General features: G+C 46.5%; 1 protein-coding gene across 1 annotated transcript in view; it reads left to right on the forward strand.

Annotated features, from left to right (window-relative positions):
* The first annotated feature begins 12810 nt into the window (after positions 1 to 12810).
* The window catches only part of MICOS10 (mitochondrial contact site and cristae organizing system subunit 10), a 34979-nt gene continuing 27878 nt past the window's right edge, over positions 12811 to 19911 (forward strand). The window contains exon 1 of the mRNA XM_043909011.1: positions 12811 to 12947. Coding sequence (XP_043764946.1) covers positions 12884 to 12947 — 64 coding nt within the window. The 5' untranslated portion in view covers positions 12811 to 12883. The remainder of the gene's footprint in view (positions 12948 to 19911) is intronic.

The following is a 19911-nucleotide window of genomic DNA, read 5'->3' on the forward strand; positions in this document are numbered from 1 at the left end:
ACCACCAGAGAAGTCCGTCTCACCATGATGCTTTTCAGTGACCTGGGCACTATATACGAGCTGGCCCAGGGATGAGACTTAAAGTCACCACAAGCATCCCCGTTTGCCTCGGGAATCCTTCCAGACCACCTGCTCATATCTTCCGCCCTGCTGCTCCTCGTTCATAGACTCTCTTTGTTTCGGCCCCTCGCTGTGTGTCCTGTCCTCCACCCGCTTCTTTGCTCGATGTCCCTCCAGGCTCGACTCGTTCTCCTGGCTCCTGGCAACCTTACCAGTCCAAGCCGTTGCTTTTGCTCTCGGCCCTTCCCTCTCCCGCCCTGCTCCCATGGGTAAGAAGCACTCCATCTGTGGGACGCTGGACGGGCCCCACTTTCACCAGGACCATGAGGGCTGTGGGGGCCGGCCAGGTTCAAGACGGCAGAATAGAGGCGTTTCTCCCCATCCCATCTCTAAAAATCAATCAACAAGAAATGAAACGAAAGTGCTCTTACAAAACCAGGAGACAACAGCAACCCCAACCACGTGAGGTGGAGTAGAAGCAGAGCACCCCAGCTGGTTCTGACCACGGTGGGCATCAGGTCACCCTCGGAGAAGCCTCAGGCTAGATCTTGACGACAGAGAGATCGTCATGTGCGTCTGTTTATTCCCGGAGCTTAGCACAGGACTGGCCAAATCAAGTCCTCACGAAACACTTGTTGAATGAATTACATCATTATATAGATATCAATCACGGGCTTTCCACAGGAGACACAGGTTTGATCCCTGGTCTGGGAAGTTCCCCTGGAAAAGGAAATGGCAACCCACTCTAGTATTCTTGCCTGGAAAAATTTCATGGATGGAGGAACCTGGTGGGCTATACAGTCCACGATGTTGCAAAGAATCGGACAGAACTTACTGACTGAGCACATATATATATCGTATAAAAGTTATCAGCATATGAAAGCATATTTTGCTCTAAAAAGAACTGTGAAGAAATGTTTACTACATTGCTAAGTGGAACTGCCATTATTTCTATTAGCCAGAGGGCTCTTCTAAACCCACACATTAAGGAAAAGAACTGTAAGCAATTCCCTTGTCTTGATGCTCAGCATTTCATTGCTTCAAATATGTTTCAAAACTCATAAAATCTGCTCTTTCATCAGTTCAGTTTTAGTCTTTCATAATCTTAACATAGGAACTTGGTTCCTATGGAGGTTAGGACTTGATCACTGCATTCAGCCCGTTGCAATCATTAGGAACCAGGTAACAGCGCCGACATTTAATATTTAAGTGTTTTTGATCAGTATTAATTAGTCACAGATGCACACTAGATTCCTATTTAATTAAATACTCTTGGGAACACATTGTGGGCTCAGGGATTCTAACCACATCAAAAAAGGAAATGTTCAAGTTTAAAAGTTGAGCCCCAGAGACACAGGCATCCATGGAAAGGAAATTCCAGATGTCTCGCAACCTCCCTCTCTTCTCAGAATCAAACCTCCTACTTCCAGGCCCCTGGAATCTAAAAATCTTAGCATTTCTAATGAATACTCCCAGGCTTGCAGCCGTCTCCTCTCGCGTCTCTCTTGGATCGTCAGTCTGACCTGCTCTCCTGAATCATCTCTGTCCACACACACACATGAGTAACTTCTCCCATCCTAAGAAACCCGCCAGCACCTCCACCCCTCCTCAAACTGTTCCTCCTTCCCTTTGTCCCTCCTTGCAGAGAGACGCCTTGAAAAGACAGTGTGCCCTTACTGTCTCCAATCCTCCTCCTTTTCTCTCTCAAATCCACTGTCTTCACACTCTGGCTCTGGCTCCTCCAAGGAAATTGTCCTTGTCAGTGTCATCTAAGCAACTCCCTGATGCTAAATCCAACGGCCAGTTCTCCATCTCCATTTGACCCAGTTAATCATGTTCTTTTTCTTGAAATATTCCCTCTTTTTGGCTTCCAGAATACCATTCTTTTTGGCTTTCCTCCCACTGATAGTTATTCCTTCTCATTCTTCTTTGCTGGTTCATCCTCAACGTCACAGCCTCTGTTAGAATGTGGGGAGGGGGGGATAAATTGGTCCACTGGGATTGAGACATACACACTACCATATACAAAATACATAACTAATAAGAATCTACTGTGTAGCACAGGGAACTCTATTGAATACTCTGTGATGATCTATATGGGGATAGAATCTAGAAAAGAGCACAGACAGGTGCATGTGGAGCTGATTCCGTTTGCTGGACAGCAGAAACTCTCACGACACTGTAAATCCATAAAAAATTACATGTGCTCCCATAAGAATTATTTTGAAAAAGTGTTAAGAGTGCCACAAAGCTCAGTCCTTGGTCTTCCTTTCTCTCTGTCCATACTCTTTCCTTGGGTGATCTTAATTTTAAAAACAAAAACAAATTTGTTTTTTTGGCCACACCATGCCGCTGGCGGGATTCTAGTCCCCCAGTGTTCCGTGTTCAGCATGATGGTCAGAGTAGTCTTTGTCAGACACAAATGAGATGGTGTCACTCCTCTCCTCAAACCTTCTGATGTCTTCCCAGCTCACTCAGAGTAAACCAAAGTCCTTGCCATAGCCTACGAGGCTCCGTGCCGTCTGCTTCCACCACCCCTCTGGTGTCATCTCCGGTCTGCACACACTGTCCCAGCCACACGGGGCCTCTTAAGGGTCAAGCAGGCTCCCACCCCCGGGCCTTTGCACGTGCACCTCTCTGCGCCTGTAAAACCCTCCCCACAACTATCTTCCTGGTTTGATTCCTCAGCCTTTCAGAGTCTTTAGTGATGCTGGAGACTCAGCACCGGTGCCAAATTGAATCTCAGAGACAGAGTTTTGGATGAAGTAGAAAAGAAATAGCTTTGTTGCTTCGGGGGGAGGGGGGCAAAGGGAGACTCAGCAGGCTCCTGTCCCCCAGAAACTGTGCGGCCAGACTCAAGGATTTGATGAGGAGCTTTAAGCAACAGGTCAGGATCAGGGGGTGTGCCGGGCCTGCCCTCCTCTCCTCCGGCCTCAGGTCATCTTCTTGGTGAGCGTTTCTGGTTCCTTTAACTTTGCCTCAGGTAATTTCTTGACCGCTCCTCCCTTGATTGCGGGCTTTACTGGTAGCTTAGTCGGTAAAGAATCTGACTGCAATGCAGGAGGCCTGGGTTCAATCCCTGGGTCAGGAAGATTCCCCTGGAGAAGGAAATGGCAACCCACTCCAGTATTCTTGCCTAGAAAATTCCATGGACAGAGGAGCCTAGCAGGCTACAGTCCACGGGGTCGCAAGAGTCGGACGCGACTTAGCGATGAAACCACCATCACCCTTGATTAGCAACTGTTTGAGTCTGCCCTTTGGAACTCAGGGAAGGTCAAGAAGCCAGAATGAAACCTATTTCTTACAAACAAGAAATGGGGGACACTGAAAGGACTTGTATGCAGGAGGGCCCAACGTCCTGCTCTGTTTCAACCTAGAGTGGGAGAGGAGAAAAGAGTTGAAGGGGACTGGAACCATTCTCAAGTGGCTTTGAATGCAAAGTTAAGGAGCTAAGTGTTTATTCCATAGGCAAAGATGTCCAAGTGAGAATCAAAGTCAGTTCATTCAAGTTTCCATTGAGAAATGTCTTCCAACCAGAACCTCTGAATCAGCGTTTGCCCAGGTGGTCTAAGTATGTTCACAATGGCAGCAAGAGAAACCAGCAATTTTTAAGAAACATTTCCTTGTCTTTGTTGGTCTTTGTTGCAGGCTTCAAACTCTTAGCTGTGGCATGTGGTGTCTACTTCCCTGACCAGGGATCAAACCCAGGCCCCCAGCATTGGGAGCGCAGTGTCTTAGCCACTGGACCACCAGGGAAGTCCCAGAAACCAGCATTGTGACAAAGGCGCGAAAAAGCTTAGAAAAACGTGTGTCCTTGAGAAGAATCTTCTAGGCCCTTTCAGGAAGTTGATGAGAGAAGGTGGTCTTCCCCAGAGTCTCTGCTTGAGAGTTATGTGCTCCATGATGTGGTAACTGGGGTGCTGGAAATGGGATTTGAAAACTAGCCCAACAGGAAGAGCAGGGAAAAGTTGGCATGCTCTTTTGGTGCTCTCGGGTCAGCCCTACCTGGCTCAGTCTCTCCCATCTCTTGACAACCCATGTAGTGAGGTCAAGGAGGTCAGTGAATGTGGGAGCCACCGCCCTCTGCTGGAGGGACTGGCCTCATCCGCAGCGTATCTCCAAATACTGACTTGTATTTGCCTCCATGTCAATGGTTGTTAACCTTCTTTGAGAACCAGAAGAAAGCTACAGACTCAAAGGAAAAAAAAAAAATGTACTCGTACATAAAGATTTGCATGGAGTTTCAGGGATTCATAGAAAGACCTTTCGGTGAAACACATCCATCAGCCTCCCAGGTAAAGCTGTGACTTTAGAAGCAGACACAGCGGGAGCGCGTGCTATGAGCTCAGTCGTGTCCGACTCTTTGCGACCCCGTGGACTGTAGCCTGCCAGGCGCTGTCCATCGGATTCTCCAGGCAAGAATACTGGAGTGGGTTGCCGTTTCCTCCTCCAGGGGATCTTCCCGACCCAGGGATTGAACCTGCATCTCTTGTTGTCTCCTGCTCTGGCAGGCAAATTCTTTACCACCGCGTCACCTGGGAAGCCCCGAACCTAAGACCCAACTCAGGGCTGAGAGACACTGGCTGTGAAACAGGAGAGAAATTTAGAGGCTACCCAGTCTACTTTTGTCAAAAATGTCCCTTTCTCCCCTTGTTTGGAAATATTTTCTCTACCAAAGAGATTGCATTGATCAAGATAGCCTTTATGCACTCCCTAATTTTTTTTTTATTAACCCATAAAACAGACAAGTGATATCCAGTTACACAATAATGGCTGTGTTCATATAATCCAGGTCAAGATCAAAGGTAGCTTGACATTGAATTGGTCAGGGGAGCTTTGTTGTGGAAAGATGTTGGAATGATCTTGGTTGGTCCTTGAAATATTAATATTCAAGCTATGTTGATTACACCTGTGCCAACAGTCAGTTACACGCTTAAATCCAAACAAAATCAGTGATGCTATCTGTCTAAAATTTGCAATCTCCTACACATTCATGTTAAATGCAGGTTATGGCAGAAAATGCGCCTTCAATCACACATTTTAAAATGTTCCTTCAGACTCGCTCTAAGGTCAATTTAAAAAAATAATGAGCACAAAGCTATGATTAAATCCACTCCAGCTGTTCTTCTTGTGTCCTTTAAGGCAGGACCATGTGGGAACATGGAACATCAGTTGAGCACCGCTGAGTGCCCGGCGTGGATGAAGAGGTGAACGTGAAAAGGCGTCATTCTGCTCCTCCTGCCTTCATTCAGTTAGGAAACAGTCACAGATGGCTCTAACGTATGAGACGGGAGAAGGGCATGGCGACCCACCCCAGTACTCTTGCCTAGAGAATCCCACGGACAGAGGAGCCTGGCAGGCTACAGTCCACGGGGTTGCAAAGAGTCGGACACGACTGAGCGACTGAACACCACCACCGCCACCACCAACAGTGTACCAGATACTGCAAGGGCACTGGGAATATAAACGATCATGAAACAAGTGAAGGCCTGCTTTCATGGAACTTACTGCCTGGTGGGGGAAGCAGGGTTGGTGATGGAAGGGGAGAAGGGAGGGGTAAATAAAGAAGATAACTACAAATTGTGACGTGCGCTCGGAAGGAAGCAAAGGAGGTGGGCAGAGTTAGGTAGAGGATGGAGGCGGGGCAGGGACCACTCAGAGGTTTAGGATCAGGGTCCTGGCAGGAAACACACGGTCCACTCCAGCTGGGAAGTGGAGGAGAGCTTATAGGGTTTCCCTGTACTAAGCGAGAGGAATGGCATGATACCCTGGGGTTAGCAGCAGTGGGAGCCCCTGCTAGCCTTGAGCAGAATGGTAAGAGCGGGAGGGAAGCCAATGCGGAGGGAGGCGCGCGTGTTGGGAGCGGCTGTGCCGACATGGTCTCCAGGTAGCGGCAGAGGAGCCGGGGATCCAGCTCTCACGGTTTCCAACCTAGTGTGTCTCCCTGCTAGTTTAGGTTCCGAGGGCTGCTGTAACAAAGAATCACAGGCTGGCTGGCCCAAAACAACAGGAATTTATTTTCCCCTAGGTCTGAGGGCTAGACACTCAAAGTGTCAGCGGGGTTTGTTTCTTCTTGGAGACTCAGAGGTAGACTCTGTTCCACGCCTTTCTCCTAGCTTTTGGTGGTTGCCGTCAATCCTTGGCATTTCCTGGCCTGCAGCCAGAGAATTCTGATCTCGGCCTCCGTCATCACATAGCCATCTTCCTTCTGTATCTGCCTGTCGCTGTATATATCTCTTCCTCTTCTTATAAGGACACTAGTCATTTTAAATTTGGGGTTCCCCTTATTCCATTATGATCTGATGTTAAATAACAACATCTGCAATGATCCTGTTTCCAGATAAGGTCATAATCTGAGGTTCTAGGAAGGACCTGAATGTGATGGGGGAGACTATTCATCCCAGTACACCTGCTTCAAAGGCAGAAAATGTTAAATCTGCCAAGTGTCTCTGTCATCTTCTCTTCTCCTTCAGGGACCCTTTCATTTAATTTGAATCCCCCATTCCTGCTATATGTTCAGACATATGGTCTGGTAGCTTAGTCACTTCGAAGAGCAAGGATTACCCCCATGAGATGTCACTGCACATCTACCAGGCTGGCAAGTATCTTAGAGTACAGTCTGAAAAATCAATTCTTGTGCCATGTAACCCAGCAATCACACTCTTTGGCACATATCCCGACAAAACTATAATTCAATAAGATACATGCACACCTATGTTCATAACAGCACTATTCGCAACAGCCAAAACATGGAAGCAACCTAAATGTCCATCAACAGGTGACTGGATGAAGAAGATCTAGTATACATGTACAACGGAATATTATTCAGCCAACAAGAAAACAAAATAATGCCATTTGCAGCAACATGAATGAACCTAGAGATTATCATACGAAGTGAAATAAGCCAGACAAAGACAAATATCATATATTACTCATATGTGAACTCTAAAAAATGATACAAATGAACTTATTTACAAAACATAAACAGACTCACAGATATAGAAAACAAACGTATGGTTACCAAAGAGGAAAGTGGAGAGGGATAAACTGGGAACTTGGGATTAACAGAAACAGACTACTATATATAAACAGATAAACAACAAGGACCTACTGTGTAGTATAGGGAAATATATTCAACATCTTATAATAACATTTAATGGAAAATAATCAGAAAATAATTTATATATATATAATTCCAGGGTATTAGGTGGTGGTAGTTTAGTCGCTAAATTGTGTTGGACTCATGCAATCCCATGGACTGTTGCCCACCAGGCTCCTCTATCCATGGGATTCTCCAGGCAAGAAGACTGGAGTGGGTTGCCATTTCCTTCTCCACGGGATGTTCACAACCCAGGAATTGAACCCAGGTCTCCTGCACTGCAGACAGATTCTTTACTGACTGAGCTATGAGGGAAGCCCCAGGGTGTTTATATACATATAACTCCAGGGAAAGATTGAAGGCGGGAGGAGAAGGGGACAACAGAGGACGAGATGGTTGGATGGCATCACCGACACCATGGATATAAGTTTGAGTAGGCTCCAGTAGTGGGTGATGGACAGGGAAGCCTGGCGTGCTGCGGTCCATGGGGTCACAAAGAGTCACACATGACTGAGTGACTGAACTGAACTGAACTGATATATATATATATATACATATATATATATATCAGCATATATATGCATCCCCACGGCTCAGTGGTGAAGGATCCCCCTGCAATGCAGGAGATGCAGGTTCAGTCAGTGGGTCAGGAAGATCTTCTGGAGGAGGGCATGACAACCCACTCCCATATTCTTGCCTGGGAAACCCCATGGACAGAGGAGCCTAGCAGGCAATGGTCCATGGGGTGGCAGAGTTGGACATTACTGAAGCAACTGAGCAGGCATTCGTATATGTGTGTATATCATGTGTGTGTGTATGTGCACATAAATATACCGGGATCACTTCGCTGTACACTTGTAAATCAACGTACTTCAATTAAAAAAAAAACAAAAAATGAATTATGGATACACTATAATGGAATACTATATGGCAATGAATTGAGAATGGACTATACATCACTTCATGGCAAATAGACGGGGAAACAGTGGAAACAGTGGCTGACTTTATTTTTCTGGGCTTCAAAATCACTGCAGATGGTGATTTCAGCCATGAAATTAAAAGACGTTTACTAAAATAAAATAAAAGACTCTTACTCCTTGGAAGGATAGTTATGACCAAACTAGATAGCATATTAAAAAGCAGAAACATTACTTTTTCAACAAAGGTCCATCTAGTCAAGGGTATGGTTTTTCCAGTGGTCATGTATGGATGTGAGAGTTGGACTATAAAGAAAGCTGAGCATTGAAGAATTGATGCTTTTGAACTGTGTTGTTGGAGAAGACTCTTGAGAGTCCCTTGGACTGCAAGGAGCTCCAACCAGTCCATCCTAAAGGAGATCAGTCCTGAGTGTTCATTGGAAGGACTGATGAAGCTGAAACTCCAATACTTTGGCCACCTGATGCGAAGAGCTGAAAAGACCCTGATGTTGGGAAAGATTGAGGGCAGGAGGAGAAGGGGACGACAGAGGATAAGATGGCTGGATGGCATCACCAACTCGATGGACATGAGTTTCAGTAAACTCTGGGAGTTGGTGATGGTCAGGGAGGCCTGGCGTTCTGCGATTCATGGGGTCGCAAAGAGTCGGACATGACTGAGTGACTGAACTGAACTGAACTGAACTGAATCAGACTACAACACTTAAAAGCAAGGAGGGACTTTCCTGGTGGTCCAGTGGTTAAGACTTTGTGCTCCCAGTGCTGGGGTCATGGTTGGGGAACTAAGATCCCACATGCTTGGTGGGGCCTGGGAGGAAAAAAAAGAAAAACAGAAGTCAGAATAGTGGTTATGCTGGCCGAGAAGGAGGGGATATGATCTGGCAAAAGACACACCAGAGAAAGGGCTTCTGAGGTGCTGGTAGAGTTGTTTTTACAATAATGTGTTACCGTGTATTTATGCTGTTAGCACTTTTCTGTATGCTTGTTATATTTCACACACACGCATGTTTTAAAAGAGAAAGTGGGGAGGACAGCACCTGGGCTTTGGAACCAAATGAGGAAGCTACTTAGTAGCTGTTCTGACTTTGAATGTATTACAGAAGGGGCAAAAGGATAAAGACCCCTCTTGGTGGTGGTGGTTTAGTTGCTGAGTAGGGTGTAGGACTCTTTACACACCATGGACTATAGCCTGCCAGGCTCCTCGGTCCATGGGATTCTCCAGGCAAGAATACTGGAGTTGTTTGCCATTTTCTTCTCCAGGAAGACCCTTCTTAGAGAAAGAATATATGAAACAAAAAGTGCAAATCGCCCTTTAAGAAAGGAATTAGTCTTTAATTAAAGGGGAACTGAAAAAAAAATACTGGAATATAAAAGACTTTTATTCATGCAGGTGCTGTGCTATAAAATATTTTAGTTTGTGTTGTTAATGAAACTGGATTTACAGCCTAGTAAACCAAACAAAGAGCTTATGTTTAGTTGATTAAGCAGTTGAGGTTAAAATTTACTCTACTTAACTGACTTTTTTTTCACGTTTTTTCTATTCAATGTAAAAAGGTATTGGCTCTTTTACTGTGAAATTGCTCTAATACAAGTCTGTCTTTACCAATTTGAAAGGCAAACTTCTATGTTTGTGAAATTTGCTCCATACACTGGGAGAAGTTCTAATGATGGTGATAATAGCTTGTACAAAAAGTTCCAATTAGAAACCAAGCAATTCTTTAGGCAGTTTGTAGTTGCTAAAATATTTTGACATGACATTATCATCCTTTGATGACTTCCTTATTTTGTGATACAAGAACATATTTCAGGGTCATCTGGAATTTTCCCAGCTTGAATCCTGAAGCCTTGGTCATTTTTCCAAGCTGACCTGGCTTCTTTAAATAGAGAATGGTATCTAGAAGCCAAGATCTAGGCTTGCTTATTGCTACTGGTGTATCATTGTTTTTAGGCCCTCTCAGTAGTCAGGATTGGGAAACACATAGGATCAGGAAACGCACACACACTTTTATATCTATCTTTATTTTTAAAACATATTTATTCTGATGTGTCTGGTCTTAGCTGCGGCACATGAGATCTTCGTTGCGGTGTGAGGGTTCTTCAGTCATGGCACAAGGGCTTAGTTGCCCCATGGCAAGTGGGATCTTAGTTCCCCAACCAGGGATCCTTGCACTGGAAGAACGATTCTTAACCACTGGACCACTCTATCTCTATTAAATACAACGAATTCATACTGATACTCTCAGTTCCAATCCCACAGCAAAAAAAACCTTTTCAAGCTTTTTCCATGTTTGTAACTCCCTGCTCCAGCATTGAGAAATCTATTTTTAATCACTTTGAGTATAACTAAATTTATATTGAGTGTATTGCTGAGGTTTTTTTGTAGTGATGTTTCTAAAAATTTTTTTACCACTTGTTTTGGTCTTTTTTTCTCCAAAAACTATAAAAACTCCAGAGTCTTCATTTATTTTATTCATTCAACCAACATCTATTCATCAAACAAACACTATGTGTCACATAAGGTTCTAGGGCTGGGGATACAGCAGTGAGCAAAGCATCATGTTGGGAGAGGAACTGAGGAAAGAGAATAACAGATAAAAACTAGGAAAAAGCTGGGATCTGAACCCAGACAGCCTGGCTCCAGAATTCATGCTCTACCATCTGCCTCTGATTGCTTTCGTAATTTGCTCTCTGCCTTCTACAAAAGTTTACAACCCTCTTGAATCCAATAAAAACGCATCTGTCAGTTTCTACATCTACACAATGCAGAGCCTTGTGCATCTTCCACGTCACCTAACATCTCTGAGACTCAGTTTCCAAACTTTTGAAAATGAAGATACTACAATCACCTGCTGTGAGGATAAATGAAATTATGTGAGTTGCCTGGTGCTATCTGTGACACGTCATAGGGATGTGGTGAAGTAAATTTTCTTTTTCTTTAACACAAATGCTGCACTATAAAGTTCCCCCCAGAACAGACTTTGTTTTCTCTAACCAAATCAATCATTTATATATTCATTCTTAATCCATTCAAAAGCAGTTATTGAAAATCAGTGTATACTAGGCTCTCTGTTGGTCATCAGGGATATAGAAATGGCACAGGCCCCATTCTCAAGGAGCTCACAGTCACCTCCAAGAGTCACACAAACAATTACCACACAATCTGATGTGCTGCTCAGGTGACGACTGGATGGAGGGAGGTCATGGAAGGCTTCCTGAAAGAATGGGCTCTGTCACAGCAAGGACTACTAAAACAGTTCTGCTATTAAGGATGCCAAGAACGAATGGATAAGTAAATGGGTGAATGAATTCAATTCAGTTCAAAAAATATTTCTTAGAAGATCCTACTGTCCAAGGCCTTGTGCTCTGAACTGGGAGTGTGCAGATGAGCAAGGGGCGGCTCAGGCCTTTAAGGAGCTTCTAGTTTTACTGCAGATACAAGTATCCATAAGCAGGTGTTTCAGTACAATGCAGAGACCCCACGGGTCAGGTGAGCTCCTGCCACTGTAGGAGGTGGAGGGAGGCTCCAGGCTGCATTCGTGGGTGAAGGGGGTCTCTAGGTTCTATTAGTGCAGGTTTTCTAAAATGAACTCACTGAAGCCTGAACATAACCAGTAGATGAATAGGGGTCACTGACAGCTTCTAATCAGAGGAATGAAAATGAAAAGTGTTAGTCACCGGGTCGTGTCTGACTCTTTGCGATCCCATGGACTGTGTGGCCCGCCAGAATCCTGTATCCATGGAATTCTCGGGGCAAGCATATTGGGAGTAGGTAGCCATTCCCTTCTCCAGGGGATCTTCCCGACCCAGAGATCCAACCTGGGTCTCTCCCACTGCAGGCGGATTCTTTATCACCTGAACCAGCAGGGAAGCCCCATAAGACGAACAAAAGGGTCAAATCTGTATTTGTTGGTAGGCTAGTGGATGCAAACGGTAAGGCAAAACTAAAGGACACCGGCAAAGAGGCTGAATTATGAATAGGAAGGTTGATCAGGAGACAGAATTTAGCAATGCCTGCGATTACTTAGGGAGAATATGTAAAGAGGCAAAGATGAACCAACACTCCAAGCAGCTGGACGAGAGGAAGCAACCGGCAACGGCCCTCTGAAGAGAAGAGTTAGAGGAGATTTAGCAGAGACTGGTGTCCTGGGAGCCAAATGAATAAAGAGAAGGCAGCGACAAGGAGGATCAAGAACGAGAAAGCGGCTGCGTTCAATGCCGTACAGAGGTCACAGGCGTCCCCCTGGTTTGGCAATAAGTGACCTTTGTCGGGGCAATTTCTGTGGTAATAGGTGAGGGCGGGAGCTCCACGGCAATAAATGAGGGAACGCGGGAGGAGGGAAAAGCCAAGGTGAGGCGACGAATTAAGAGACCCTAGCGCGGTGCCCTCACTCGCCCTGGGGAATTTCCAAGGCTAGAGTCGGGAGCTGGTGTGGCGAAAGGAACCTTCCCAGACAGGGCTCTGGATGCCGCCTAGGAAACCTGTCTGCCTCGCAACCCTTAGGTAGGCGCAGCTCCAAGGTCAGGGTCACCTCAGGCCTCCGCCACCCGTCACCTTGACGACCAACTGAAAAAAAAAACCCATAAAAAAAACCCGGAAAGAACGGAAGTAGTCAGATCATCTCGCGATATCTGGTGCGCCGGCGCCGTCGGCCTTCCGGGCCTGGGACAGGCGGCCGGCTATCGCGAGACTTGCCTGGGAGAGAGAGGGTGGGGGGGCGGTGGGGGAGGGGCTCTGAGCGCGGGGCCCGACGGTCCGGAAAGCTGGAGCGGCTGCTGCTGGCGGGGGAACATGTCGGAGTCAGAGCTCGGCCGGAAGTGGGACCGGTGTTTGGCGGACGCCGTCGTGAAGATAGGTGAGGGGCGCCTCGTCGTGTCCGGCGGGCGCCGCCGGGAGCCGAGTCGTCGGCACGGGGGCCCGCTGACTGGGAGGGTGGAGGAGAAGCCCCGTGAGAGGTCCACTCGGGGGGTGAGAGGTCAGGCCGTCCGGCCTGTTCCAGCCACTCAGGCCGGGGCTCGGGGCCCCCGGGGGCCCAGGTCACTTGGGCGGGCTGGGGGACACGGGCCGCAGGAGCCTGGGGGGCTGCCCGAAGTGGGAGGGCTGCAGCTGCGGCAGCCCCGGAGAAATGGGGGTCGCGTCGGCAGGCGGCCGGAGAGCTGCGGGGCTCTGCGAGTGGAAGCGGCGTGCACAGGGGCCAGGGGCTGGGGTTCTCCCTGGGGTCACGCCCTCTGAGGCCACGTTGCTCCCCTGCTGAATCAAAAGTGCCTACCGAGAAGGTCATCTGCAAGCCTTTTATAGATTCTGCCAGGCCTCACGTGGGTCGCTGCCATTCCCGACTTGGAACCCGATTTATCAGCCTCGTAGTAGTTTGAGGCCTGAAAGCGGGGACATTAGTGCTGTTCATCTGGAAGGAGAATCGACTTGAAAAGTTAAGAAGCTGATTGGTCCCCTTTGAGCCCGTCGTGTCACTCGTGTAGCCTTTTAACATGCGCTCCGTGACGACACAGACTGAAGTCAGTGCTCGGAGGGGGAGTTCAGTTCAGGCGCTCAGTCGTGTCCTACTCTCTGCAACCCCATGGACTGCAGCACGCCAGGCCTCCCTGTCCTTCACCAACCCCTGGAGTTTACTCAAACTCCTGTTCATCCAGTCAGTGATGCCATCCAACCATCTCATCCTCTGTCGTCCCTTTCTCCTCCTGCCTTCAGTCTTTCCCAGCATCAGGGTCTTTTCCAATGAGTTGGTTCTTCGCATCAGGTGGCCAAAGTATTGCAGCTTCAGCTTCAGTGTCAGTCCTTCCAATGAATATTCAGGACCGATTTCCTTTAGGATGGACTGGTTGGGACTTGGAACCTGATTAATCAGCCTCGGAGTAGTTTGAGGCCTGAAAGCGGAGACATTAGTGCTGGTCATCTGGAAGGAGAATTGACTTGGAAAGTTAAGAGGCCGATCGGTCTCATTTCAGCCTGTTGTGTCCCCCGTTGTAGCCTTTTAACATGTGCTCCGTGACGACACAGACTGTGAAGTCAGTGCTCCGAGGGGAGAGGGAAACTGTTTTGCTAAGGGCCAGACTGTGCCCAGTGTGCAGGTTAAGTGAAGGGGTTGGATCAGGGCCTGGTGGGGGTTTAGCTGCTCGGTCGTGTCTGACTCTGTGACCCCGTGGACTGTGGCCCGCCAGGCTCCTCTGTCCATGGGATTTCCCAGGCACGAACACTGGAGTGGGTTGCCATGCCCTCCTCCAGGGGGTTTTCCTGACCCAGGGATCAAACCCGGGTCTTCTGCATTACAGGCAGATTCTTTACCGACCGAGCTGTGAGGGAAGCCCATTGATCAGGGCTTAATCAATGGCAAAGTTGGGAATTTAACCCAGGTATTTTGGCTTCATGTCCCATGCTTTTCTTCAATACTCTTATTACCTGAATTTGGTATTTTAGTATGAAAGGAAAGTCTTGAAGAGTATTTAAGAGGATTTAGGATTGTGCTCTTGAATGAAAATATTGGAAAAGAAATAAAACTGTAAGCAGGGATGTTTTCTGGTTTATTCACTGTTGTAGCTTCAGCCCACAGAAGAGTGCTTAATAAAAAATGTTGAGAATGAGTCAGTAAGTGAATTTATTGCAGCTTTCAGTTCACCACTTGCCAGCTGTGTGATTTGGGGCAAGTTATTTAACCTCTCTGTGCCTGCTTCCTAATTTTTATTGAGTAAATTGGCCATAATATTACTATCTTGCAGAGTTGTTTTGAGGATTAAATGCATGAGTTTATGTAGAGGCTTAACTGTGAAATGGGGATTAAGAGACAGGTTTACCTAAAAGGATGCTGGATGTTGAAGGACAGAAAAGCGTACAAGATATTTGTGCAATGCCCGGCACTTACTAGGTAGTCAGTAAACAGCGATAGTAATAATTGTTGATGTTAGTATCATGCCACTGATGATCAGGCTTCTCAGGTGGCTCAGTGGTAAAGAATTTGCCTGCCGACTTAGGAGACACAGGAGACATGGGTTCGATCACTGGGTTGGGAAGATCCCCTGGAGGAGGAAATGGCAGTCCACTCCAGTATTCTTGCCTGGAGAATCTGATGGACAAAGGAGCCTGGCGGGCTGCAGTCCATGGAGTCGCAGAGTCGACCTGACTGAGCGACTGAGCGTGTGTATGCACACACACTGATGATCACCTGAGGCGGTGAGTGGTGTGTGTCATTCGTGAGTGGGACGTTGGGGGGGTGGGGGCATACACAGGTGGAATAATTAAATGAAGCATGAAGTGACACTCAGCTGTGTCCGAGTCTTTGTGACTCCATGCACTATACAGTTCGTGGAATTCTCCAGGCCAGAATTCTGGAGTGGGTAGCCTTTCCCTTCTCAAGGGGATCTTCCCAACCGGGGTATCGAACCCATGTCTCCCGCGTAGCAGGCGGATTCTTTACTAGTTGAGCCACAAGGGAAGCCCAAATGAAGCATGGTGATATGTAATTACAGATGAAAAGTAAAATGAGTTATTCCAATTCTTTGCTATAGAGCTATTATTATAAATCAAGTAACTGCAGTGGTAGGTTGGGAGAAATGAGCCTTTAGCAGAGCTTTGGATAATGACCTGGATGGTTAGGGAGAGCGGAAGAACTTGCGCAAAGGCTGTTTAAACTTTTATAGAGGAGGAAACTGAGGCGCGGAGAGGTTAAGTGGCTAGAAGTGAGGAGCTGGGGTTAGCGCTCAGGCCTTCCGATTTCAGCACCCACTCCTCCCTAAAGAAGGCTAACTTGAGTGGAGTCAGAATTGTGAAATATCTTAGAGAGATTCTGCTTTTTCTTGAAGCTTTTTGAGTTGCCTTTGACGTTTTCACATGCATTCTGCATATTCACCACCTCTGTCTTAAAAATCTGTTACTTTCTGCTCCCAGGGCTCAGCAAGTGGAGGCTGGTGGGGGATCATGAGCTGGTTAACACATACATACTGAGCTGTGGGCCAGCCAGTGGGCAAATAGAGAAGCAGAAGGCATTTTACTGCCCTTAACAGGGAACTGATGTGATGTAAATGGAATTTTGGTATGATTGTTCTGGCAGTGTTTTATACAGAACAGATCAGGAGTAGAGAAGGCTGCGAATGTGAAGTGAAAAGTCTGAACTGTTAGACTACAAAGGAGTGGGTATATTTGAGAAACTTCACAAACTTTACCCCCCCATTTATGGAATGGAGATAGTAACACCCACCTCCTAGGCCAGCACAGTGCCAGGCACATACCAGGAAGTGAATAAACGCTGTTTTCTTTATCTTCTCTCCAACTAGGTTAACTTTGTCACATTCCGTTTCTTATAATAAAGATGACTCCAAGGTTAGAACTTGGTTCAGCGGTGATGTCATTGATCAGAAATTGGAAGTAAAGCAGGAGGGGTGCATGTGCACCTCATTCCACTCAGTTACATCTGGGACTTAGTAACTGATCGTGTGAGGTGGCAGGAGAGAGACTGTAGGGAGAAGAAAAGCTCGTAATTTTGGTGTTTTTTCTGCTTTCATGGTTGGATTTGTTTGAGAATGGTAATGAGGTTGAGAAGAGGTGTGTTTTTTTTTTTTTTTTTTTTTAAGATTTTACTTATGTATTTTTGGCTGCGCGGGGTCTTTACTGCTACGCGGGCTGCTCTCTAGTTGCGGTGTGCGGGTCTCCTCCTGCAGTGGTTTTTCCTGCGGAGCTGGGCTCTAGGGCGTGCGGGTGTCAGTCGTTTTGCACGTGGGCTCCGGCTCTAGAGCGCAGGCGCAATATTTGTGGCGCACGCGCTGAGTTGCTCTGTGGCAGGTGGGGGTCGTCCTGGATCAGGGATCGAACCGACGTCTCCTGCACTGGCAGGCGGACTCTACCACTGAGCCACCAGGGAAGCCCCGCGAAGGGGTTTCTAATTTTGCGGGAGAAGCTGAGTTCAGATTTTGAGGAGATATCCCTTAAGTAATGGACTTCGAGGAAGGATATGAGAAATGCAGTGCGGAAGTGTAATCTGGGAGGCTTCCGTCTAAGAGGATTGAGACTGGGATGAACGTTCTTCCGTCATGAGTGTTTTAGTTCTCATTCCTATAGGCAATGAGATTATAGAACTCTTGAAACCTCTCTGGCTGCCTGCTTTTCTGGTGCTTCAAAATGGAGATGGAAACTCAGGGAATGGCAGCCTGCCATAAGATAGAGGTTTGGTCGAAGACATAGGTAGGGAAGAAGGGCCAAGGCAGGCTTTCAGCTGCGTGTGGATAATTTCATATTTTCTGGCTTGAAAGAGACAAAAGGGAAGTCCAGGTGAGTGGACAGCTCCCTTGGTGAGCACTGCTGTTGGGCACCTTCCACCTAAGTATTTTCAGTCTTTCCCCGCTGGTTTGCTGAAAAATGAATGTTTTATTATTATTTTTAAAAATTGAGTTTGTTTTTTTTTTGCCATGAACTGTTGTTGGTTTTGTCTGTTTTTTATTGGAGTATAATTACTTGACAATGCTGTATTCCCTTCTGCTTTGCAGAGAAGCGATGCAGCTGTACGGTACTTCTATCCCCTCCCTCCCCCAGCCCCACCCGCTGGGTCCCGCGGAGCCCCCAGAGCTCCTGCGCTGTGCCGCGGGTTCCCACTGGCTGTTCTACACAGGGTGGGGTGAAAAAGGACTCTTTCCCTTGCTCACGTGTAGCCTGGATACTGTACAGCTGATAAAGAGCTCTCGGAAGCGTGTACTTTAGGCACAGGTTTTAAAACTGTTCTTCAAGGATTTACTCTGAAGCTTGAGTAATGTTGTCATGTAAATTGTCCTATAGGAAGAGCTACATTTATTTATAAATACCCCCTCCCTTACCTATCATAGGGAAAGCAATTTTATTTCTCCCATATTCTGGATTTAAAATACCTATTTATTTCTGTTTAACAGTAGTATGTTGGGTAGAAATTTTCTAATACGGTTTTACCTGGTGTATTGAGCCTATTAAATCAAGGAAACAAAACACACACCTCCCTGTAAGAGGCACAGTAGGCCATCGCTCATTGCACAACTGTTTGTCTTCTTTCTCACTCCTTCCTTTTCCTTGCTCCCTCCCACATTTCTACCTTTCCCTTTGGCCTCCATTCTTATTCCCGCTACTGCCACCCATTAGCATTGTCTAGTTTTTCTATACCTAGAGGTTAATTTTTTTTTTTAATAAGCTTGCTAGTATTTAAGAAGTTCCTAGGTATCCTATTTATTCTCCATCACATCACTATTTTTTGTTAATAGCTCATATCACCATCTGAAATTTGCAGTCTGTTTCTTTACTTGATTGTCCCCCGACCCTAGAATGTAGAATGAGAGTCAGAGACTGTTTTGTTCACTGTTGACCCCCAGCCTCTGGCATACAGGAGACATACAATAATTATTGTTAAATGAATGAGATGCATTGCTGGAAATTTTGTAGGCTGTATTCTCTGCCCATACTTGCTACCCAGTATGTTTATTAACTGAATGAATTAGCTCTTAAATTTTAAAAGTCCAAGTAAGGTCGATTTCATATGAATTTCTGCCAGTTCACACCTTGATCACGTGGGCTTGTACTCTTGGAACTTTTACCAACTTTTCACATGGGCATGTAAATTAGTGTCAGTGATCTTAATAATAAAGTAGTATTAGAAATATCTGGGACTAGTCAGCGCGGAAATGTAAACCAGAGAGCACTTTTTTATTTAAACAAGGAGAGGGTGGTGTTGGTGTAAGTGGTAGTGCCAAAGCCTTATTGCAGGAAATGAAAAGGGAGTGAAGAATATTACATTTTATGAATAGCATGTTCCGTTAGTTTTATGTGAATGCATCATTAATAGTTTTTGCTAATTTTACGGATTTGTTTTTAAGTTTTATCAGGTTTATTGAATGCTCTGGTTTTCTTCGGCACTTGCCTCACGGGCTGTGCCATTTGTTTTTCTTGTACACTCTAAGTAGTTAAGTCTGTGTGCGCCCTCGTGAATAAGATACCCGTTTTGCTGGTGAGACTGGCAGGCGTGTATAGTGCTCACATCAGAGGCTTGGTAGTTCTGGGACGGGGCTGGCGCCCTCACCTTGTGCTTGTCACTCTGCACTGGACAGAAGTTCTGTTTTTTCTTTCCCAGTGAAAGTGAGATTCTAGGAGATGAGAAAAATCAGGGTTATGAGCCTTACGGAGGTCCTTCCTTGCAAGTTGAGAATTTCTAAGCCCTGAAAGTGTAAACCATGGAAGCCTTGTCACTGCCCTCAGAGTCCTGTTACAGCTCACTCTTGAGTGCAGAAGGCCTGCGGTGGCAGACTGTGACCTCGTGACCACGTTGATGTCCGTGTGACAGAGGCCAGGGCCCCACATTCGCTGGGAGACGCTCTGAGGGAAGTCTCCTTCTGGCACTCGTGATGAATTTGGAGGCCAGGCTCCTCTGTCCGTGGGATTTCCCAAGCAAGAATACTGGAGTGGGTTGCCATTTCCTTCTCCAGGGGATCTTCCTGACCCAGAGATTGAACCTGGGTCTTCTGCATTACAGGCAGATTCTTTACCATCTGAGGCACCAGGGAACCCCATTTGGAGGCCTTGAAAAGCTGTCGCCTTGGCTGTGGTTCCTCCTCTGCCTCATTTCACCCCCCTGTGAGAACAGAGTAAGGAATATCTAGTATCTGATCCACATATGGGCTGGGAAATCCAAAAGAGAGGAAAGAGATGTCATGGTTGGCAAAGGGGTTTCCCAACACCATGACTTTCCTGAAAAAGGCTGCTCTTGGAGGCTGGGTGTGTTGAGCATAAGGAAGAATGCGAGCCGTGGACATTTATAAGCAGCCCCTAGAATGTATTCCTTTTAATGGACTGTGATAGCCTTC

Source organism: Cervus elaphus, chromosome 8, assembly GCF_910594005.1.
Source record: "Cervus elaphus chromosome 8, mCerEla1.1, whole genome shotgun sequence".
Classification (NCBI taxonomy): domain Eukaryota; kingdom Metazoa; phylum Chordata; class Mammalia; order Artiodactyla; family Cervidae; genus Cervus; species Cervus elaphus.